Source organism: Vanellus vanellus (assembly GCF_965231255.1).
Source record: "Vanellus vanellus genome assembly, chromosome: 11".
Classification (NCBI taxonomy): Eukaryota; Metazoa; Chordata; class Aves; order Charadriiformes; family Charadriidae; genus Vanellus; species Vanellus vanellus.
This window is the reverse complement of record NC_138916.1, coordinates 14,149,512-14,173,664: the sequence shown is the minus strand read 5'-3', so window position 1 is coordinate 14,173,664 and position 24,153 is coordinate 14,149,512. Positions and strand designations below refer to the sequence as shown.

At 41.1% G+C, this 24,153-nt stretch overlaps 1 protein-coding gene across 3 annotated transcripts; it reads right to left on the bottom strand.

The window, feature by feature from the left end:
- Window positions 1-3,237: 3,237 nt before the first annotated feature.
- On the bottom strand, window positions 3,238-7,214 carry RAMAC (RNA guanine-7 methyltransferase activating subunit; the record flags this gene model as incomplete). Of its 3 annotated transcripts, none has more annotated exons than XM_082489084.1 (3): window positions 3,238-4,232; window positions 5,377-5,551; window positions 7,188-7,214. In XM_082489084.1, 2 exons carry the CDS (start codon window positions 5,541-5,543, stop codon window positions 4,043-4,045), a joined length of 357 nt encoding a protein of 118 aa, XP_082345210.1. In that variant the 3' UTR covers window positions 3,238-4,042. The 3 variants fall into 3 exon arrangements, with proteins under 3 accessions (XP_082345210.1, XP_082345211.1, XP_082345209.1); XM_082489085.1 differs by lacking the exon at window positions 7,188-7,214 and adding an exon at window positions 6,196-6,273; XM_082489083.1 differs by lacking the exon at window positions 7,188-7,214 and having other exon boundaries at window positions 5,377-5,561.
- Window positions 7,215-24,153: the final 16,939 nt, after the last annotated feature.

The window sequence follows — 24,153 nt, the reverse complement described above, 5'->3', positions numbered from 1 at the left end:
TGTGTGTTTATTGTATTTAGAGTGAAACACAGTTATCGCCAACTTTCACCATCTCTTGTAATAAATTTGCATTTTAACAGGACAGAGTGCTTAGAGAGTCAGGGGGTGAGCTGCATAGAAATAACACTTTGGCATAACTGTTTCGCATAAGCAAATGAGGACTGACAACCACTAAGTACAGTCCGCGCTTTGCTGGAGGAAAATATAGGCCATGGTAAACACAAAAATAAATTCCAGCCTGAGGGGCCTAATGAAAAAATAACCCTCTTGAGAGGCAAGATCGTTGTGCACCACCATGGTGCGCTTGCCGTCTACTCTCCTGGCAGTGCAGGAGCCGCTGGACTGCCGTTTGTTCTCTAGGATTTGCCTCCGTGAGTCGGGGTTCCTCTCAGGGAAACCTGATCTGCCCCGTAACCTTGCTTAGCTGCTGGTCATTAGAATGTCAGCGCTGTGCATGGCTGGGCAGGGTTGTATAGCTCTCTTCTGACATACAGGGGCAAGGGGACAGATTACAATAATTTTTCCTGAAAATGGAAAGGCAAGGGAGGTGCGGTTTTGTTAAATCGCTCCTGAGGGCAGTCAGTAGCTGCTGGAAGGAGAAGCCCGGTTCCCCCTTCTGTCTTGCCCCATGTGCCTACCCACTCTTGTTTGTCAGATAGAGACGGTGTGACTGCACAAGTTTCACGGCATTCACCCAGAGTTGTGTAATTCAGACATTTACTGTTTGTTTGGTTGTTTTTTTTTTCCCCCTAAGGAATAGAGGTGGTGGCAGGCAAAACCCTAGCTTAAATTTGAATTGAAAAAAAAAAAGAATTTTCCTTCCAACATCTCAGTATAAGAAGCAAAAGTGAACATGTTTCTTGGTTAAGCAGAATATTTATCAGCAAATTAATAATATGTATCTAAATATATTCAAATATATAACTGCTGCAATATATTAAAATATATTTAAACAGTAGATTAAACTTCTTTTTTGTTCTAGAAGTTGAATGTTGACTGTACCTATATCAGAAAGGACACTTGTCTTCCCTGTCTGCAATCTCCACTGGAGAGCCTCTTGAAAATAGTTCAGCTTCTGACTAACCTTTCACGGCACGCCTGCACGCTGTGATTCCCAGCTGCAGAGCTTGGCGAAAATGGAGCTTGAATAGCAGCGAACACTTGTAAAATTGCACAAATCACACTAAGATTTTATTAATTTTTTTTACTATGCACTTTCTTTTGCCTTCAAATATCTAGTGCTTAGCTGTGACTTGAAAGCCTTTAGCATTTTTTAAAATGCTATTTAAGACATAGTATGAAGGCTACTGAGTTTCCGTAGTTGTTTGCCACAGCACCTGTAATTTAGCATGATAATTCTTTAGTTATTGATTAACAGTCTATACAAAATTGCTATATGTGTTCAGGAATGGATTTAGAACTGCTGCCAAGAGCTGTATTCAGAACTTCTGGGGTGTTCACACACGTGGTAACGTGGCAGTCATTTTTTAATACATAACACTTATCTTTCTTTTGTTTTATTCATGATAATAATGATGTCTGAGCAAATGTCAGATGGAAGAGATCTCTTAAAGTCAGATTCCAGACACTGAATTTTAATGTTTACCATGCAATCTCCAGCATAGTTAAAGCAAACTATTTCTCTAGCGTTTGAAGTTGCAAATGTTAAAGTTACGCAGCTTCAGTTTTGTCATCTGTAACACACTGTAATGCACAAACAGTAATTGCAGGCAATACTTACTGGTTTTATTTCGCTTGACAGAAACAGTAAACTGGACTTTGTAATAGATACTACTTCATCTAAGTGGAAATTGGGGGAGGTAATATATTTTGAATTCTGTTTACCTTTCTGTCCAGTGCAAGGCATGCATTTATTTAGAAATGTATTCCCCCCAAAATACTGCATTCTTGCTATAATTGTTGCAAGGAAAAGTTTTGTAAATCATACGGGTCCTTAAAGCTGAATTCAGAGCTCTAATGGTGAGGCAGATGGAGCCTACCAGAAAGAAGAAAGAAACCGGGAAGCTGCGCTGGCCTACGTCTCTCCTGGTCTCACAGTCAAGAAACTCAGAACAAGAGGGCTGAGATCACGAAATGTGTGATTCCAAGTCATAACTTCCACGTTGGCCATCCTAATCCATCTGCTTCTGCAGCTTGGTCACAGTATTGGGGATTCTTTACTCAGTAGCTGAAGGGCCCTAAAAATGAAATAGTTATTGGGTTTGAGGAAAGGCAACAGATGAGGCAGAATCCGTTCCTTTTGCCAGGTTTCATTTGAACCCAAGACGCTACCCCAGATGGTAAGGAAGAGGAACATCCTGGCGCAGCCTGACTTCCCCGGCAGAGCTGGCAGCGTCAGGCTCTGCACAGGAAGAGATGCGCTCCCTTCCTGGAGGTGGGAGCCTGGGATATCTGGCATTTTTCATGTGAATCTGTGTTAAAGGGGAATTCCACCATGCCAACTTGCAGGCTCTCCACGGTGCACGGAGAGGAACTTTCCATGATCGTGTATCCCCCAATGTAACAGCTCCACCATGTTAGTGAGGGTTAAAAAGGGTGTATTTTATCCAGTAGAACTCCTTCAGGAAAACAAACCTCTCACTAAAAGATTTTCAAGGTTCAACAACTGAATTTAAGGCAAATACTTCAGGGAGTAGGATATTAAAAACTATCACAGTTAATATTTCATGAAAAGCAGAAAACAGAAATACTTTGAGGTAGGTGGAGACGCTCGTATCACGACTTTTGTATCAGACTGTAAAAGCTACAGTGTGTGTTTCCAAGATCAACAGTAAACATACTCTTTAGCTCTTAAAAGCATCTCATGAGCTGGGAGACTGTGCCTTTGACTTCAATATTTATCCTTTGTTTTTAAATCAAGATGCACTAATTTGCGCTCCTTATCACATCCTGTCATGACTCGTACAACAGTCAGCATGGATGGTTCCATATTTCTGTACAACAGCTGAAGAAAATGTCAAGTACAAAGAAATGCACTGCTCTCCTGATCCAAATTAGCTTCTTGCATAAATGGTGAAATAGAATGTAAGATAGTGGGTTAACTCTTCAGACTTCTAATTAATCACAATGCGTCTCATCCCCTTGATTGTAGCTGAGTAGGCCAATCTTCTAGCTTAAGCCAACAGCTGTCCAGCATTAACACTTCTCTGTTTGTGCTGGTGCAGCTGTCAGCGTTATCTGTGTCAAAAGTCGGTTTCAGAAATACTCAGAAACATCTTTACACTTGAACTATACTTTTATTGTATGAATACTTAAAAAACCCACAGAAAAATTCTAAGAACTGAGTAACACTCTGCACTGCTTATGCTATTTTCTCATGCAGAAAATGTACAGAACAGTACTGATTATGGTTCCTTCCTTCTATAACATGCACAAAGTATTTCATACAAACTAATTACAATTATCATCAAAATTTTACAGCTTTACTGAAATGGGAATTCCAAAATTTGTTATGCACGTACCAAATTTATTTTAAGATGATACAAGGTAAGTCTGATATCACTTCTCAGGTAAAACTTTTATATTTTTACATTTTTCTTCTCAGTTTTAAGGCATTTGAAATTCAAACCAAACTGAGCTTTTCTCGCTATCAAAAGCCAAACTAAGAAATTCTCTCTGGAGAAAGACACAGTATGACACTTTCAAAAAGAACTATCTTAAGGCGACGTGCCACTGCTACAGGCTGCACAAAACTCACAGCTATTTTCCCCCGACCTGGTGTGTTTTCTGAAATGTAACAGAGAGAAATCTCAGTGATGGAAGAAGTGTACTAGTATGTATTCAGAAAAAAGAATGAGATAGAAACTTAATCTTAAGATATACAGACTCTAAACAAACTGCGTATAATATGCTTTTGTTATTCATAAAAGGTATTCTCTTTTTCAACTCACACTACAGATAAACAGCAACAGACTGTAATACTGAATCTTCAGTTATCTACAAAACTGTGGGAAAATAAGAAAACTGAAGTCTAACTGAACTTGTTACACAGCATTACTGGACTTTCAAACCACAAGTATCATCAGTAGGGATGGTAACGAGGCCCAGGGTTGTAGGAGTTGTAGCCATATTGTCCGTAGTGGGAGGAGTACGATTGTCCTTGTCTGTGCTGCTGGTAGTTATTGCCCCAACTTCTTTCTGGCCTCTGATTAGATCTATAGTCACCTTGCCAGTTGTATCTGTCCCCTCTAAAATATCTGCCATCTTGAAACCTACAATGAAAAAAAAACATCAAAGATTCACACAAATTGTGAGTTCTTCAGAAGATTAATAATAATGAACTTTAAAATTTTACAGTTTTCATGAAAACTGTCATGTAACACTTTATACATTCAATTACTTACTGTTTTTTATGACAAACCGATGGAAACATACCTACAATCATTTGAGATCATTCATTAATTTCTTACTACTACCCAACATGCTATTTGCTAAGTGATGGAAGGACAGTCTGTTTCCTAACACAAAGTATTCACAGGCATTAAGTGAACTGCTGGGACTCTGAACAGAGACTCAAACAGACCATATATCTAAAAAGCAACCAGAAGATACATCCATAGCTGTATCGAAGCCAGGTTCAATCTAGGAGCTTCATGGTTGAAAGCTGTGGCAAAGCAGGCCAATTTAGCTACTTAACAGCACAGAGTCCTGGAATTTGTGTATTCCCTAAAATACATACTCCCACTGCTTCATGGTCTCTTGTAGATTCCTGTACTCAAGAGAGCGTATCTTATCAACGGTATTTAGCCATTGTTAGTCTAAATTTTGGCTTTTCAGCTGTATCTTGATTCCTATCAACACCTGAGCTGCCTCACAGTCTTTTCCTTTGGATACCTCAATTGTGTGGTGTTGACAAACAACATTTACATGAGGTTCACTTTGTGACCAGAGTGCAGATGTAAGAGTTCATTAGTTCAAAGAACCACAGTTTTGTAAGAACATCTCCTTAAACAATCATGTGGCGTTTTTTTCAATCTGTAGAAACCAATTCTGTGTTTAACTTAATGATGAGCTTCTAGGGTGAGAAAAAGTTAGAATGTTGTCCTTCTTTTCTTCAGATAAGGCATAAATCCTATTTAGGTATTTAACTAAGAAGCCTTTCCAATTCTTACTTGGACTGGAGTTTAACAACTTTATATGAAAGGCTGATGTTACTATACAAACATACTATATGCTGTAATCATTGTTTTTCAGTCACACAAAAATCAGACGTTACAGTCCAGAATTCAGTAAAAAGCTGCAATTACATCCTGAAGAAATAATTCAAATATTTTGCAGTAGGCAGGTAACACTGCACTTGCTAGGCAGATTGGATGATAGATTTTAGTCGTTTCTACTAGATAAAAGAATCAGTACCGATCTCTGTTTCTCTGGTTGCCCCCAGATCTGTTTCTCCATTCTTCAACTATAGGAGGGGGATCTGCAGGGCGTTTCAGATATTCTTGGTATTCTTCATCATCTGATGTGAATCGATGAGCAAACATCTTTTCATAATTCAGAGGCATGTCAACCAAGGAAGTCATTCTGAAAACTTTAAACATGAACACAATAAAAGTGGCTTTAGCAATGTATGAAGACTCTTACTGTAATAGCTATCAAAATGAAAAGTTACACTCAGATTAACACTTCAGTTAAGTTTTGCACAGACAGCATAGGTAACTGACTCTTAAGTCTTGACAATCTAAGACTGTAAATAACTCTCCTGAGTAGGTTATCTCTGACAGAAAGCAATTCCAATTCCATGGGCAGTCTTTGGACATCTATACTGGATATGCAGACACTGATCTGTCTGGGAGTGGTTTTAATTTCTCCACACAGGAGAAATTCAACTGAGATTAATACCTAATATAGTCAGCCACTACCCAGGAACATCTTTGAATCAATTTTGATATACCTAGATTAGATAAGCTGTGGTAGACAGATGTGGGACATTTCTGAGGGTTAGTAATAGAAAAAGCATTTCTTCAGAACACACACCCAATCTACTCCTCATACATTTTTGACAGGAAAAACATTATTACAATCAACATGAAAAGTTTGCTAAGGTAGAATATCATGCAAAGCCTACAGATAGACATAGCCAGCAAAGCAAAATAATCAGATTTATTCACAATAATTTATGTGTTAATAACTTGATTCAGGGAAAGGACAGCACCTAAGAGGATGTTAAATTACCTCATAATATGCCTCTGTGATGGGATTTGTGGTTAAGGCTTTAGTTTCCATATTTACCTGGCTATGTGTGCATTTGCCCTTCAAACGTTGGTGCTATCTACTACTATCTATCAGTAAAAGTCTGGCCCTAATAGCAGATGCTGAGAAAGGCTCTACACCTGCTGTTTTACCAAGCCCTGGGTAATTTAAAGCATCTTTGCCTCTAGACTTCCAGATTAAGCTCTTTTGATGCCTCCTGAAGATTTTCAGGCAGGACCAATATTCACCTTGCAAACCAGAGGGAAGGAAGGAGGAGACAGATTTCTGCTGGACCCTGAGAGCTAAAATATACACCCTCAATGACCAAGGCCAATTCTTCTGCCCGCTGTACCCACGAGCAGCTAGTGACTAGGGTGAGTAAGTGGGATGTTTATGGGGAATAAAGCACAGTACTCTTTCTGTAGACTGAACTCCCCTTCCATCAGCCTCAGTGCCTGGTGATCTCCAGAACCCATCTGCAGCCTTCCACCTAATGACGCAGCGTAAATCTTTCTGAAGCAGGTGTAGGAGTTATTCCTGCAGGATGTCCAGTGACTTAATCCTCCTTTTTTTGCAATGAGCTAAACCTCGTTAAATTTTTACTGTGAGCCATCTCCAAGGATCTTCGCTCCACAGGGGCTACCTCAGTCCGGGGGGGGGGGGGTAAAGGGCGGGGGGGGGGCTTAGTGCTGCCATGGGGACCCACCGCATACCACTACAGCCTTCTCCACAGAGCAGCGGGAGCTGCTCTCCTCACGATTAATAAATTTAATATCAGCATTCACCCTGCGGGAGTCGGTAGCAGGGGACACCCCTCACCCTCCTCCGCCAGGGGCTCGCTCCCCTCAGGATGGCTCGCGCCGGAGACCCTCTTCCCCTCACGGCGGGGCGGGGCGGGTCGGGGCCCTGTCCCCCTCACAGTGAGTCTCGGCTTCCCGCCACCCTCCTCCCTCACAACCAGTCGCCCCCCTCACCCTTCGCCGCCAGCTGCCGCCGAACCGCCGCAGAAAGCCCTCCTCTTCCGGGCCAGGCCCCGCCACTTCCCCTTCGCCGCCGGGGCGGTGCCACCTCAAGCCGGCGTCCCCTCAGCGCGCCCCTGCTTAGGCGGTGCCGTCCCGGCGGCGCGGAGGAAGGAGGGTCGTCGAGCTGTAAGGATTGATTCCCTCAAATTAGGATTTGACACAAAAAAATAGTATTGAGATTTGTCGGGGTGCTTTCCTTGGCTCCGACGCGGGTTTTAAGGAGGTTGATACCTGAAATATTTGGATTTTAACAGGAAGGTGCGACTGGAAAGAGTAAAGTCAACGTGGCGCCGTAGCCCCTCTGGCTGTTGATAATGCCATTTAAGTGTATTTCAGGCATAAAAAAGCTCAGGAGTGTGTTGACTGCTGGGTGAGGAGAGTCAGATGACATGAAGCCTTTTTGGCAGCTAAATAATTCTGCGTAAACCGAAGTAATTCTGGTTTGGCGTCTCCCTCAGCTACCTATTTATGCTCCCACCTGCTGCTACAGCTGGTGGTTAGTCCTGTCGCCTTTCATACACATGAAGTTGTGCGTGAGCATCAAAACTTTTCCTAAGCGAGGTCCTGTGCAGTTAAATAGCTGGAGGCAGGGAACCCTACCTGCCCCGCTGTACTTCTACGACCCTGGCTCTTATGACTAATTTATGAAGTGCCACAGCAGTTATTAACAGCTGGCTGCCCAAAGGGTTTCGCAGTACGGGGATGCGGTGTCGTCTCTCTCCTCTGAACGACTGGTGGCATCCAGACCTTCCTGGAGCAGAATGGGTGTTGATGTGTCCCTGTTCCCCTATGCGCCTTGTTTCCACAACACTGACGTCTTTGCCTTGCTGACTGTTTCCCGCAGCACCTAAGCTGATGGGTTTTAAATGGTCTCTCATGTTGTGTATAAGAAATAGATTTTTTGCAGGACCTTTTCAGAAAGCAATGGTTTTTTATAAGCTCTACTAGAGACTCTCTCGCTCGCAGGCACGAGCAACGCATAGACACCAACGATTGAGTACGTCACTTGAAACAAAATCCCCAGTAGCAGCAATAGCAGCATCCAATTGTCCAAAAATATTAGACCAGAATAAGTGCCTTTTGTTTGATATAAACAGAAATAATTACAGTCTGCTCTCCTGCATGACCTATAGCAGTAGTGTTTTGTCACTTGCAAAACAGAAGTGATGACCTCAATCCAGACAGCGTAATGCAAATATTTTAGCCTGGGTAGCTAGTTCTAAGCCAAACAAATTGCCATTGAGGCTGAAAAATAATATATTTTAGCTTACATTTTCCCTATATAATCCTTGTTCTACTGACTGCCCTTTCAAAATGGGCAGACCTAAGTAGGATTTTATTTCTTCCCCAGACACGTTTCATTTTGACCACTGGATATTGCAGTTTCAGGTGTGTCTACAGAGGATTTCATGCATAAAATTCATGAGATGATCCTTAATAAAAGGGAGATACTTCTTTTTTTGAGGCTCTAGTCTGCCTTTTCATGGGTGACATTTTTTATTAAAAGACCAAACTTAATTTAATATTAAACTTTTAATTATAGACTAAAGTAATCCATACATTTAAGCATGTACATAATCTAAGCATATATATAAGTTCTGTTGAAAGCATGGGCCTCCTGTAAATGCTGTGAGCAGTGTACTTCACAAATTACAGTCTTGCTAAGGTGCTCTCATCAGCATATTCTGCATAGAAAAACACTTTCAGGGAATGGCTAAATCAGAGTGGCACATAATTATATATATCATGTTTATTTATATATGATGTTTATGCTTTGAATCTTTTTTCATGACATGTCTTTATGTCTGCTATGAGTTATAATGTCAAGAAGGAGATCATGATCCGGGTGGCAGTTTCCTAAAATTTCTCAGAGATGTTATATTGAAGTTCAGACTATAAAAAAGTTGAAGTGACAGGTGAATTTTAAAGGAGTAAAGGCACTTAAAAATGGATATTGTCACCGAGTAGGACTTTTAATACCCACTAAATGCCTCACACAACACATACCTACATAGTAGGTGCCCGGGTACTTAAAAGGTCTAGCTCCAAGTGTTGTCAAGACTGAGGGCTTGATAATCCACTCTTGCAATCTTTCTGCTCACTTCAAGCCTCTCTGGGTAATTAATGTGTTGTTTTTGTACAAACACAATCTCATAATCAGCATCTCTGAAGTCTACTGTAGTGTGATAAAGCCTCAAAGGGTTTGCCTTTTTTTTTTCCTGTGGATTTTATTTTGTTAAATAATGTACTGTTAGTGAAGTCTTATCTTCTAAATTGTAAACTAAGAATTGTTCCTTTTAGCCTATCCAAAATGAATGGAGCTTTTGTAGAACTGATCTTCCTGACTGAACAAAGGAATATACAGTAAAACTAGCAAAGTCTTGAAACAATGGAAAATGGCAGTTCTTTTTATAATTATTTAGTCTTGATAACTCTTACTGTTCTGTCACAAAACTTTGTATTTGATGTTTTACATAAATCCCCAGCTTCTGGACTCATGCGTTTTCATTATACTCAACTTTCATTTAAAAATTAATTTCTAGCCCTTGTTATTATGGACACTTGGGAAAAGAAGTAAGTCTGCTGTACTTGATAGCCAGCCCATACCCAGAAGCAAAAGGAAAACATTGTTCAAGTTTTATTTGTTTAAAATATTATATTTTTTACAGTTTTACATTTCGGTATGACTAGGTTCATGGCTTTATCTGAGTAGAGGTTGACAGCTGTGGCATTTTTAATGAAAAGTCATCGTGTATCTTGGTAGCAGGAAAAAAAGGAGAACTACATTTTTTGTTCATTTATTTATCTTTAAACAGGAGGGATCCTTCTACTTCAATGTTAATATCTACCTTGAGAAATCAACTAAGGAACTAACATCCCTTGTAATTGAGGGCTGTCTGATCAAGGGAATATTGGTCTATAAACGAATAAGCACAGAAACTTCCGTAGCTTGTTATGGATCCTGCTGGGTTTTTTAACAACAAAATAATATATCAGATAATATTTTAGTGAAAATTTATTTATCTTCAAAACTCTGATTTTTTTTCCCCACTTGCTGAATCTATCCAGTGATTTCCTGTCAGCCTATTTCCCTCTCCCCCCCATTCCTTTTTCAGTGGCTCAGTTACAGTGTAACTGAAAGCCTGGTTTGTTTGTACAACGAAACTCGATTTCCCCAGATAATTTATTCTAGGAAATGGTAATGTCTGGTACTGTTAGAGAGAGCAAGACTGTGTTCTGGCTAATGGCAAGTGCAAAGGGCGTTCGTGGCAGCCTTGTTATTGATTACACACTAAAGGAAAACTATGTTTCTGTGGGCACAAGAAGCCGTAAGACCACCAGGGGACATCTGAGTAACCGATGACCACAAAGTATTTGCTAGATCATTCATTGCGCTGAGAGATATGTAAGCAGAGATACTCTTTAGCCAATCTGCAGAAATATTTGGAGTCGTGCTCTTCCTCTAGGACCTCTTGTGCTCGGAAGATCATTTCTTATCATGAGATATTATTCTTTTTGCTGGAAAGGTTTATTGCCTAGATGAAGCTCACTTAAATAACAAGAAAGCCGGAGATATAACAGCTGTTACTGACAAATGCCTCTGAAGCCCGTGCAGTTATTCTATCAGATCTCTGCCTTGCCTTTGCTGTTACAATATCATCGAGCCGTACAATATCATCGAGCTTCAGAGTGTCTTTCACACACCTCCATATGGTATTGTAAAGTGAAGTCCATAAAGGAACAGACTGCACCATTTCTACCAACTTCACTAAACTTAATACAAGAAATGTTTCCTTCCCGTAACAATGACCTTTAAATGTTAACTGCCCAAAAAAATAACATTGTCCTTTTTTAAGAAGGGGAAAATGCAATTCCTGGTGCTTGATTGTGTTACAGAATAACCATTTTGGTGCTGCGGGGCCCAATTCCTTTGCATTAAGCTTACAACAGGGTAACACTTGATTAGAAGGAATTTATTCCTAATTTATGCCAGTATGAAAGAAGGCCTTTAATTTCCTTAAGAGCTATTTATGTTATCAGTCTTTTAAAACTCAGTCACATTAAATTATATTTCTAGCGTATTGTTCTTAAAATTAGTGCAGAGGTGGTGTTATCTGACTGTCATTTATACATATCTATATACATATATACAAATTAAAAATCACTACATTATAGCTGCCTTCTTTTATTTTCACCTTTTAAACTGACTAAGCCAGCTGTGCCCTTTGGGGTCTATAAGAATGAATCATTTTTATTATTTTTGCTCTCTTAGACAGTAATTACAGAGTAGTATGCTGTCTCTGTTTTTTAATATTATGGTGCCATTTTAATCCATGGTGCAACACTATTAACTTCAGCAGAGTTACACTAGAAATGAATTTGTCCCCAGGAGGCTTTTCCAAATGTTCAGTTCTTTCCTTATGATTACCCAGAGGAACAGAGAAGAAGAAGGCAAGAGAGAGGGCCCTTTGATAGGAGGAATGTAGTTCAAAGCAAAGTCTTGTTTCTGCCATTCACGGTGCTCCATATGTTCCTCATTTGGGGTGGAGGTGGGTTAGACCCCGTGGAGGCATGCATGCTGTGGCTGAAGGGCCAGCAGAGGTTTTTACATAGCACATCTGGTGCACAGGTTATGTGCTTTCCCAGACGTAGGTATTGTACAAACGGGAAAAAAAGTGTGAGGAATATTCGGATAGTTAAAGCGTGCTTCTGTAGAACTGCTTGAAAGCCAGAAAATGGAGTAGCCAAATGCTAAGATATCAAACTCATCATAATCGTCATGCTGTCTAAACTCCAACTCAGATGCTTTTTAGATGTCAAGTAATCCTGCAAGTGGGGATGTATGAATCAGTGCTACCATGGTTTGCCTATTGTAAAGATAGTTGCAAAATATAAAGGAGGTACTTGCAGAAGTTTCTAGGACTAGAGTTTATTCATACTCAATTTTCTTTTGTAGCTGGATATTTAATTTTAGTTTGGGCTCATTTCTTGTGTTCATATCCTGCCTAGTACATTCAAATCTGCTTTATCGAAACACCAACTTGTAAGTTAAATACAAATTAGTAGCACCTAGCTGAGTTTAGAAGGGGAATGTAGAGAATTTCCTCTTTGCTGCCAAGGAGCAGGGAGGGACGGGGAGCTGACAGCACGGCCGGTGGGGTAGGGGGCCCATCCCACAGCCCCGAGCAGAGCTCAGAGGGCCAGACAAGTTCACAGGGATGAAACAAGTCCAAGGCAAGTCAGAAATTCAGTCTGTGGGTCACTGCCCAGACCGACAGGGTCCATGGCCAGGCACAGCATGGCTGGATCTGAAGCCCGGCACAGCCACGGCGGTGCTAGGCAGGGACCCAGGGCTGAGCTTCCCTGAGCCCCTCAGCCCAGGGCAGGCATGTGGGGGAGGCCCCGGGGGGGTGGTCATGGCAATTAAGGCCTGTCAGTGCATTCAGGGCCCTGACGTGCACATCTGGTAACAATTTCTGTTATGTTTAAATCAGAAACTCAGATCCTTGCTAAACCTAGGGTCTAGCAGAAGGAAATGGTTATGCCTTTTTAGCAAACGTCTAGTGATTCTCCTGGGTTGGATGGTTTATGCAGTTTGCATGTTGCACGCCAGTTGGTTGCCTCGGATACAAAGTCAAATATTCAACCTCTAAAGAGGGTACCTAGGTCTCCCATTTACTCCTGGAGTCTCCCTTCTCTGGATGGTGACATTCCCCAGGCCCTGGAACGTCGCCCTGAGGCTCCTCAAATGGGACTCCCATGCCCTCTCTGGGGCCCAGGTTTGAAATCTGCCCTTGCCACCAGCCTTGCAGATGTGCAATGAAGCCCCCGCTCATGCCTCTCCTCCTGCTTCCATGTGCTAAAGCCAATGCAGATGTGTAAGCACGTGTTCAGGTACTGCTAAAGGCAATGAAATAAAACAGTATTTCAGTGTTTTGTTCCCTCTCAAGGCTCAGGTCAGTGAAACCGGTCTAAGTAATGGTCCCTCCATTAGACACTAAACGTGGCTCTCCCCAGATGGCTTTACCAAGAAGCTGTTAGTTAGCACAGGAATTTGTCTGCCTTCTTTCTCTTCTCTGCATGTAAGGAGAGTTCTTGAATGTTCTGTGCAGTTTCTCTTAAGTTTAAGAGCCATTAGAGAAAGCAAGGATTGAACTAGGCTAACTTTGTACTACTTCAACTTTGGAGTGTCTTCTTAATCTGAAGCTTTTTTTTTTTTTTTAATTGTAAGCCCAAATTTTCCAGAGATACCAATCTGTATTGAGACCACACTGTGCTAAAGTGAAATAAGGTATAAGTGAATTAGCTGAGCTGCAGAGAAGCCTGCAGGATTTTGCAAAGCTGGACTGAGCAGTCTGATCCTTATTCTGACAATGCCTTGCTACTGCCGTGCACTCCCCTGTGCATCCCTGCGTTGTCCCTTGCCCTACAGAAAATCTGGAAACTCTTTGGGCAGAGAATGTCTTTTAATTTTATGTTTGTGCTATGCTGGGTCTGGTCCTTGTCTGGGGGTCTAGGTCAGCACTACTCCTAGCAGTAATAACTCTCCCTCTGTTGCTAAATTAGGACTGGAAATCATTCTTTCCAGCAGACAAGGGTTTATAATCTTTCAGGAGATTATGCTGTGGCTGCCACCCCTCTGCGTCCCCTCCTGCCCTCCCCGACACCTCTGCTTCAGATGTCGAGGCACTGCGTCCTTGCCTGCCCCAGCGCTGCTGTAATTCCCTCTCCATCTTTGCCAGGACTCCTGCGGCAGTTTCCTTTCCTGGAACCTTTCCACAGTGCCGCTGTTCCCTTGGCCCTGCTCACGCTCCCAATCTCAGGTCTCTCTCTTCACTGCTTTCTTGAGTTGTGGCTGTTTCTTCCCCACCCATGCACCGCCTGCAGAAGCTGTGCTATGGTGGCAACTGGCTGCTTAGCGTGCTAGTGCTCAGCTGAACACTGCTTTCTAATGTTGGCTGGGAAGCAGTGGAGAAGAACATGCTGACTACTCAACAATCTAAACTTAAAAAAATATAGAGATGTTATCTTGGAAAATGCAAAGTTCTGATGGAGGCTCCGATGGAGGCTTATTGAAAACAAGCTCAGAAAATTTCACATGTAAATGAAAACCACACAGTAATTTTTGGTGATATGTTGAATGTGTTTGTTTCATATTATGCTATGGCTGCTCATTTTAAGAATAATACACAGTTATTTTCTTGGTCTTAAATGCTGCTGTGGGGGTATCACAAACTTCCCAAGTAAAAACTTTAATTAAAAAGCAAACGTTAATCTCCAAGCCATAGCATCTGCAGCATATTGCAAGATAAGACTTTGCCAACCTGAAAAACTAAGCAAGATTCTAATTAAATCAGGGGAAAAAATGATGAACTAGATATACGTTTTATTTAAGGATGGCAGTTACATAAGATACCAAAGATCTCACAGTTGCTATCTGATGGGAAAAGTGCTGCCAGATCTCACAGACTATTTCCAGGGAGAGAAATCCTTGTTCCACTGGTTCCAAGTACTATTGTGATACTGCCTTCAGCAGGGTCAGGACTTTGCAGTGGCTCTCCGTTTGACTCGGAAGTCACGTTGGTCGTGTTGAAAACTGCAGATGATCCGGTAATGAAGCAATGTGTCAGCAAGCTATGAGGAAACACCATACTTCAAGTGCTGCCATCTTTCCAGTGAGGCACAAATACAAAGTCCTGACTATTTATGGCTATTAAAGGTCCCAGCACACCTTTTGAAAATTGAGGCTCTTAATTCCTGTGTGCTGGCCAAAATCTATTTTCAGTGATGCCACTCTGGCTATCAGCATTTCCTGTATTGTTCCAGATGGAGATAGTGTTGGCTATTGCATTGTGCTCCAAACTGTGTGCTGGGCTCCTCTCTGTTTTGGAACAGCTGGCATTTTCCAGAAACAACCATGCTGCAGGGGTGTGTGAAGTGATCTCTATATATCCTTCACTTGTCTCACAGGAATGGAATGAGGATTAATCAATTATGACCGAATCATGATCCCAGTGAAGTCAAAAGAAGGGTTTTTTCCATTTGCATCATGTGGGACATGGTTGACGTCTGTGTGGATATTATTGTTTTGAAAGACACGCACAAATGAAAATGCAAAGCATTACCTTGTTGAAGGTGTCTGTGTACTGAGAATTCCTTTAGGAACATGCATTTTAAAGGCTGTTTCCTCAAGAGTCTAGTTACTTGTCACAACAGGAATTATTCTGCATGAGGAGGAAATTCCAGTTCGTTGAATGTGGCTTTAAGCATGTGGTGTTGGTTGGCTGGCATTTGTGGCTTTGCATGTCCTATGCATTCAAAACATGCTTTGTTCCGCTTTCAGGGCTGGCTTCTGCTCTTTTCCCAATGCAGCTAATGGCATGGAATTGTATCTCAGAAGCCATGTTCCTAAAAGCATCAATAATTCAGCTTTAAATATTGGAAGATAGTTGAATACTGAGTAACAATAGATGCAGGTTATTCTCTTTGACCAAATGTTAAATCTTCTGGGCAAACAGAGGATATAAAAAGAGCAACTCTGGCTAGATTTCTGAGAGACTGCAAAATATTTCCTGCTTAGATCTTCTGTAACATACCACTTACCATGTTGCATCTCAAATTGTAAATCAATTTACAAGTTGGACAAGTGATATCACTGAAAAACATTTTTGCAGGATCACCTAACTTCTTCCATGCAAATATAATAATAGTACATCTCTCATGCAAATATAGGAAAGAGTGGTCATGGACTATTTTGGGAAAAGCGTACTCACCAGGTGGACGTAGAGAGAATATTCAGGCAGCCACTGAGGAGCTGAAGAACAGTAATAAATATTATTAAAGGTGGTTATGGATGAAGATTAGCCTATTCCTGCAGGAAAACTATCAAACTAAACTTAGAAAAACGTTGGTACATTCACAACATAAATCATGTGCTCTTCTGCAAATGAACAGTAAATGAAAAATAGAGGATATGTGTCGTCCATACTTTATAGTGTTGACTTCATTTTCTCAAGTACGTAGAAAAGGTTTTGATGTGTGTATATTAATATTTCTCTATTGGCTAAAGATTAATTTAAAACAAAACATAGCTCAAAGCTTTTCTGAAAGTTGTAAGTGTTCTGCTCCACCTTTCACCAAGTCCTATGGAGTTAAACTGAATTCTGTAACAGTGTGCTTGGTGTCATCTCCCATGGTAGTGCACTGTGATCCCTTCCCTGGCTCTGAAGCCCTAACTGAACAATGGCTGAAAAACTTAATATGATATTAATGCATGGCTACTGCTGCCTGCCATCTTTTCAGTACTTTGTCAAAACCCAGGTAAGCACTCTGGATCTAGAGAGTGCTCCTTCGGGTGCCTGAGCTGCAACCACGTCCCTAAAATGTTTTTTTTTAATATTTGCAAGTGACTAAAAATTTTGCTCTGATTTTTCAAAAAATATGGATTTTATACACTCCCCCAGGACTATGAAATTTCCCCAGAAAAGGGGAATCCGTGTTTACCATTAGATATGAGCACTTTTATAATTTCTGTTAACTATAATTACACAACATTGGATTTAAGAGTGTTGACAGTAAATACTTTCTGAGAAGCAAAATATGGAGCTGAAAAAATCCAGTTGTGTTTGTTTAACTGTTTAGTAGTGTTTATGTATTTTGTCATCCAGCTATTGTTGCAGAACAAAGTTATATAATGTAGAATTCAGAATGCAGAAGCTCCAGGGGAGCTAGTTTTATCCAGGGAAGACACGCAGCCCAACTTGCCATCTAATAGATTCATTTAAAATGCATTTCCTCATCAAAGTATTTCTGGCATCTTTGTTTGTGGGAGCTGTATTCTCGTCATTCTTTTGTCAAATAATTTTTTACTTTTCCAGATTTTAATTACTAGTGTAGGAAAAAGAACAAATTCTCTTTGTGGCCTTCTGGCTTCACTTTTTTATTGATTAATTATTGCATGACTTAGACATAAGGACTGGTATAAGTCAAGGTCTTCAACTTTATTTGGAAGTGGTGTAAATTAAGTCCAGTAGGGTTTTTCGGTCTTGCTTTTTTCGAATACATTTTGGAAGCATAAAAATATTAGCCTACTTCTTAAACGAATCTTATTTGCTTTCCATAGGAGAGTCTGCAGGATGAAAAACTCAACACTTTTTTTCATAGGAATGGTGCAAAATATAGCTTTTGTGGTGACAAATTGTTTCCTTCACAAATGAAAGTTATCCCTGTCTGTGAAAGACACCCACAGTTGGGCACTTCCAACTTCATATCTCTGAGCCAGGTCTGGCTTCCCTGAACTCAAGATATTTTCCTCAACTGGAGGAGGAAATTTGTGCTGTGGTACCACTCATGTCCTTATGACCTTTAGTGAGGATGTTGGGGTGCTCACCACTATACCTCAACCATCAGTTATTGTAATTAGGCTTGAAATTCCATGTGGCTTCTTTCCCACCTGGCACTCTGTCTTTACCGCTCAGTCCTTTGAGAAACTTACCCAGGGGAGAGATCCAGATACCTCTGCCCACAGGGAAACACGTAAGCCTTTATCAAGCCATCGAGCATTTGTGTAAATTAATCAGACCTCCGCTGTACCCGTGGAAATATCTTCCTTTTCCAGTAAGGCAAGCAAGGAGTTGATTAAGGGGAAAAGTCCACTGATGAATAAGTTCTAAAGAAACACAAAGAATGAGGTATTTTGCACCAGTCTGAAGTATGCGTTCCTACAAGCAGCTAAGGCAAGCATTTCTGGAGAACTAAAATGCTCTGAAAGGTCTGGAACCAGCCTCTCTTCCTCTGTCCTATTTTATATGGGAATAGTGTATTTTTGGGGGAGTGAGGGTGCAGATGCAGTGGGGAGTTATCCTTTGGGGAGGGAGCTGGAGGATGGAGACCTTGGGGGAAGGGCGAGGGGGAGGCAGAGTGTCTTGGAGGACGATAGGCTGCAAAAAGAAAAAAAACACTTTCTCATTACAGCCCCTAGGAACATCCCATATTGCCCTCTCATCCTGTCCCTTGGGTCCCACTGCTCTGCACTTCTTTTCTTTCTGCCGTACCCGTCCTGCATCCCCACATGTCCCTGATTACACCCTGAAATTGTACCCACTGCTGTGAAAAGTCAGGTGTGGGGCAGCAAAATTCAGGTTTGCTTACGCTGCTTGAGCTGGCTCTGGTCTCACAGGCAGAATTAATTCTACACTTAACACAGGACCACAGCAGAATCCCAGGCTCGGCCATAAGCCGTTGGCCCCGCAGCCCCTTTGGAGGCCAGACCCCCTTCCTGCTGCATGAGAGCTGGCTGCAATGAGCCTGGGGGGTCTTCTCTGCCTCCCCTCTTCCCTATCCCCCCAGCTCCCTTGGCAGCACGACCCCCTCGCCTGGCTCACCAACCTGCACCCACACCAGACATTGTTCGTGCACCGTAGAGCCCAACACAGCCAGTACAGCGGAATGGGCTAATTAAAAAGGCAGCTTTTAAAATGCCAGACCGTGGTTGCTTGGAAATGTAATCCAACTTTGGTATTATTTTCGAGCTTAGATTTTTGAATCCAAAATTCCATGTGACGGAAGAGATGGGTATTTAAACAGATGTCTGCAATTTCTTTAAAAAATAGAGATTGAGTTACAGATGGTAGAAAGGGCCTGAGAATTAAAAACTCCTGAGCTACAAGGAAATCTACATGTGAGCAAAATGGTTTACTGAAATGAATGGTCGTGCAATTCTGCATGTTTGAAAATTAAGTTTCTTTCACCAAAAATGTGAATATCTTTTCCCTTCCATATTATCTGCTTCTCTACTAGTAGCCTTGGCTGTCACCATCATTGTCACAGCCAAGTTGCAATATGAGGGTCCTGTTTCTAACAGACAAGGCATACAGTTCTTTCCTTCTTCTAGCTCTTGTACAATTTGGCCTGCCAGGACCAAAAATTTTGATAAGAATTAGCTTAAAAAGAAAATTAATCTACCCCATCTGCATAACCAGTGCCTGATTGCTCTAACTTCCATTTTATAAATCACAAATAAATGGATTTTTGTGATGTAAGCCTGGAAGGAAACCAGAGTCATCATCTGTACTCGCAGATGAAATGGAATGTATTTTTTTCTTCTTTGGGGGATTTAAAAAGAAACTGACCAAAATAAACTTTGAGTGAGAAAGCTGATAACTTCTAAAATGACATATGAAATGCAAAGCACTGCATATTGGAAGGGGAAAACTGAACACATTTGATACAGTTTTGAGGAGCAATTCAGGATCCAGCTCATCAGCTGGGAGACCTGTGCATTGCTGTGAGCAGGTTTAGGAAGATCTACACTCATGCATTTGCATTCAAAGAAAAAGCAGTATTAGAATGTATATGAAACAAGTACATAGACTCAAATACAAGCTGTAAGGAGACTTTTAAATGCTCCTTACATACGTACATACATACATGCATACATACTCCTCACCTACTCTGCAGGGTCCCTGTCTGTCCAGTGCAAAACCAGTTCAAATTCACATGATTTCAGAGAAAAGCAGGAAGACCCACTAAGTGCAGAAAAAAGCTGTTATGTGAAGAGTGATCAACCTTATTTACTTTACAGTGGAGCAGACATAATCAAAGTGTCTACGTCAATGAAAAAATTAAGAAGGAGAATGGGGAGTATCTGTTTTCTCTGTCTTACCTTGTAAGTACAGAGAAATAGGTCTGTTAAAGGGAACAAGGTTTGCTCCAAGTATGGAATCACCTTTACAAGTGTTCAGGTTCAGTATGCGCTCCTGGATGTGTCCCAGGCTGGATTTCTAGTAGACCAAAGTACAGAGGATGCCTAGAGGATCTGTCCCAAATTGTTTATTAATGCTGACAGATGCTCTCTGACGATGCCAGTATTATTAGAAATCCATCAACCTCTTACAATTTCGGAGCCTTCAGCACTGAGCTGGGTACTTACATTCAGGGCTTGGAGACCTGTGGTGGCTGGTAGGGCGTTATTCTGGTTTTGCTGGCTTTCTTTATGTGTCTATGTTTTTTCTCTCTAAAATCTTATTTAATATTATTTTTTGTTAGCTGTGTATTTGTCTTCATTGAGAAGGCAGCATATACCACAGTGTGACAATGACAGGTCTTTGCATTTACATAAAAATCTGCGTTGAACTGATATTTGCATATTTTACAGGACAACTTTTTGAAAGTGAGGTAGAATGCTTGCGTACCTTCTATTACTCCACTCAGACAGGAGCTTCCTAGCACAAAGTAATTATCCATATAAGAATAAACTGCAAAGAATAATAAGAGAATGTTCAACCTACTCTTTTAAAGATGATTGACAAAACGCTTTTAAAAATGGGCTTCTCCTTTTTTACTTTTAAAAACACAGAAAGTAATCCTAAATGATTGTTCTTGGATTATTTCTGGAGGAGATTGGAGAGGAAAACTGCTTTTACCTTAGAAATCACATGAATGTCAGCTTTGGAGGTTTTTCTGTCTTGCTGGAGGACTTGTTGAAGGTCTCAGATGTTTATTGTGAGCTCTGACATTTTAATTGAAAGGACAGGAGTGTTGATCTTTTTAAACAAATAGATCCTTTGTCCAAATTGTTTATTAGATATTGGATTAAGTAGGTTTTAACAACAAAAATCTTAAATCAGAGTGTTTCAACAGTCTGTCTTAAAATCCTTTCTTTTCTCAGTTGCTCATTTTTAAAATTTTATATCCAGTGATATTATAATCACATTAATTCTCCATTTGTCAGGGGATTTTGAAAACTAATTCTCTGTTTCAAATGTAAAAATCAAGAATTCCCCAAAGCTTTTACACTTAAACTTCTGGATAACATTTAAAGCTTGAAAATGGTTAGTTATTTGTAAAAAAAAAAAGGGGGGGGGGGGGAATGGCACAGTTCTGTTGGAGTAAAAAAATGCAAATTTCATCAGTCTAGCTGGAAAAAAGAAAATCACAGTATTGAATATTTTATTTAATACTATCTGCCATGGGAAATATGGAGAAGACTGTCTAGGAGTATAACAGTTGAAAAAGACTAAACAGCAGGTTTTCTGAAATAAAATTACAACTAAAGTAAAATAGAGTGGCAAAAGATAACAATAGTGAAAGTCAAACAAAAGGAGAGAACAGAGAAACTGAGAGAGAGGAAGAGACCGGTGAGCTCTTTGCTTTTCAGAATGCAGACTGGGCACATATGCCTGATTACTAGATCAGTTTTCTAAAAAGGATATTCACCCTGTATCTAGGAATCAAAAAAAAAAAAAAATATCTTTAGGAGGGCCATGAGAATAGGAGAAATTTCTCATCTAAAGAAGTTACATCCATTTAAAGCATGTGAATATTTTTATTGCTCAGCTTGAATCATACTGAGGGATCCTGTGCCTTCAGTATTTTGAGTCTTCCTGAACCATGCCACAGTAATAAGAGCACCCTTGTGAATACTAAACAAGGACTGAATTACCATCATGTACACATCCTGCATTGGAGCCAAATCGGAAGTGAAATATCATGTCACATATGAAAGCTTAAGAACTGATTAATTTTGATAGCATATTTATAGTTCTCATTTACAGAGAACTCAAAATACTTCAAGAAAAAATTATGCTAGAATAATGTAAATCAATGGGAACTATACATGAATTAGGACTTTGTGATGGTGGAGGAGTTCAAGATGGAATCGTCTGTAGAGCGATCACTTCATTTAATATTGATAATGTTAAACAGTTTGCATGCGATCTGGGCCTCATTCATATCCATGAGACATTTAACGTTGACTTAAATTGAGGACAGGACTTCATCCTGTGTTTGGCAGAGACAAGAGGACAACAAGAGTGCGCCACTCTTCAGAAACAGGAATATCTCATCCATTTGGAAGAACAGAGGGAATTTCAGATGAAGGGAGTGCACTTACAGAAACCCAAATATGAGCAGAAAACTGGGTTAACTAGCTGTCTGCTGGACTAAATGTCTCAGGGTCCTCGAGAAACAGGACCACAACTCTGTCTTTTCTAGAAGACAGTTCTGAAAAGAGCATAAATCAAATGGGAATACCTTATGAACAAAAGCAATATACAAAATTTTGTATCATGCAAATTTCACAGCCAAATATACTTCCATAAGCTTAAGCTTTTTTATATAATTGGAGATGAAAATACACTCTTTAATTTGTGATTGGAAAAGATTAAAACATTATAAAATGCTAAAGCAACTGCAGTTCCAATTTCCAATTTTAATCTTATCATGACACATGTAGTAAGTGCATTACCCCATTTTCATTCAATTCTGTTAGGTATTTGTAAGCCACATACAGACTGGTCCGTAAAATACAGCTTTCGGATACTCACCAAAATGAGCTAATTTCTCAGAGAGGACTAAGTCAACTCCTCTCTGATGAATGGAGTATGTAAATTAATAAAATGAAGTAAATTGTGTAAAACAGTGATATAAAATCATCTGATTTCTGATGGGAGTTTTTTCCACAGGATTGCCAGACTGCCATTTTTTCCCCTCGGAGAACACTACTCATCGCTGCTTGCCCAAAAAGAGAGAAACGGTCATACCAAAGCACTATTCAAGGCTGCAGCCCATCGTGAACACGAAAGGATTGTCACTTTTGCCATGACTGTCCCGGGAACCTCACCTTCAGCTGATAGAATGGAACATGGGAAGTCTTTAGACATCACTGATTAGGTAAGGAGTTAAGTCTCTCTCCTTCAACATCCACAGTAACCATCTGACCACAGTAAAGAGAGCAGATATGTTGGAGTGGTGTTATCCCACAGCCTTTTGAAAATGTCTATGTAATTCACCCCGCTTTTTCTTTCCCCTCCTATGGCATAGACTTTATTTGAGTGTATGGGATTGAAATTCCATTTCAGTGTTCCAGATATCAAGAAATAGCTGTCTGTCAGAGTGGGAGATGGTTTCATTGTCCAAAGCTGGAGGGTGTTTGGTTGCTGGTTAAGGTTTCCTGTAAGGGTTCCCATGAGGTCCCCAGGTAATACTGGGAACAACCCCAGTTGTTACACACAAAGTTAAAGCAAGCGAACATTAAGTCTTTCCCACAACTTCCAAACTTTCTTTGAAAGAAAGGATAAATCAACACGAGATTAAAAAAAAAGATGAAAATAATCACTCTTGATGGTAGGGTATTAATTATAACTTTGTGTGGGAGAAGTTAAAATCCTCTCTTATGTGTGAACTGGGCGTTTTTTCCTCACAAAAGAATAACTGTGTCTGTGTCCTACGAATACCCGAATGGGCAGGTCGGTGGCTTTCCTATGGATTTGTGCCCTGTGCTTGCTTATCAGATGTCAGTGTCACCCCCGTGGTTGGGCAGCTGTAACACAGCTCTTCCACTCTAGTGCCATTTTTTCTTCCACAGAAAGGAATTGTCCCTCTCTTTATTTTCATGAAACAGAGAGAGAAATGACAGCTTTGGGACCGTGCCTGGCACAGATTTGTGGGGGAGGGCCAAAGAGGGCCAAAAGAGTCAGTCCTCCTGGTGCAATGTGCGCTTCTGGGTTGAGCAGCAGGGTGGTGGCCAGATCAGGACTGGCCCATTGCCCAAACGTGGCTGAAATTGCCCGGTGGCTCGAAAGCTCCTTGGGACGGCCGGGCAGGCACACACACATGGTCTGCGCTCCCTTCGTTTCCCCGGGAAAACGGATTCGAACCGTGAGAAGCCGTGGGGAGGGCTCGATGGCGGCAGAGAACCGCCTACTTGCGTTTCACAAGACATCCCTCGGCGGTGACATCGCCGAGGGGTCTGAAGGGCACCCCCGGGCTCCGCTCCCGGGCTGCAGCCGTGCCCGCGCCGCAGAGCCGGGGCTGTCGGCGGGGCGCGCTCCCGCTGCGGGACAAGCCGGTCCCGGGACAGCCGGTCCGGGAACAGCCGGTCCCGGGACAGCCGGCCTGGGAACAGCCGGTCCGGGAA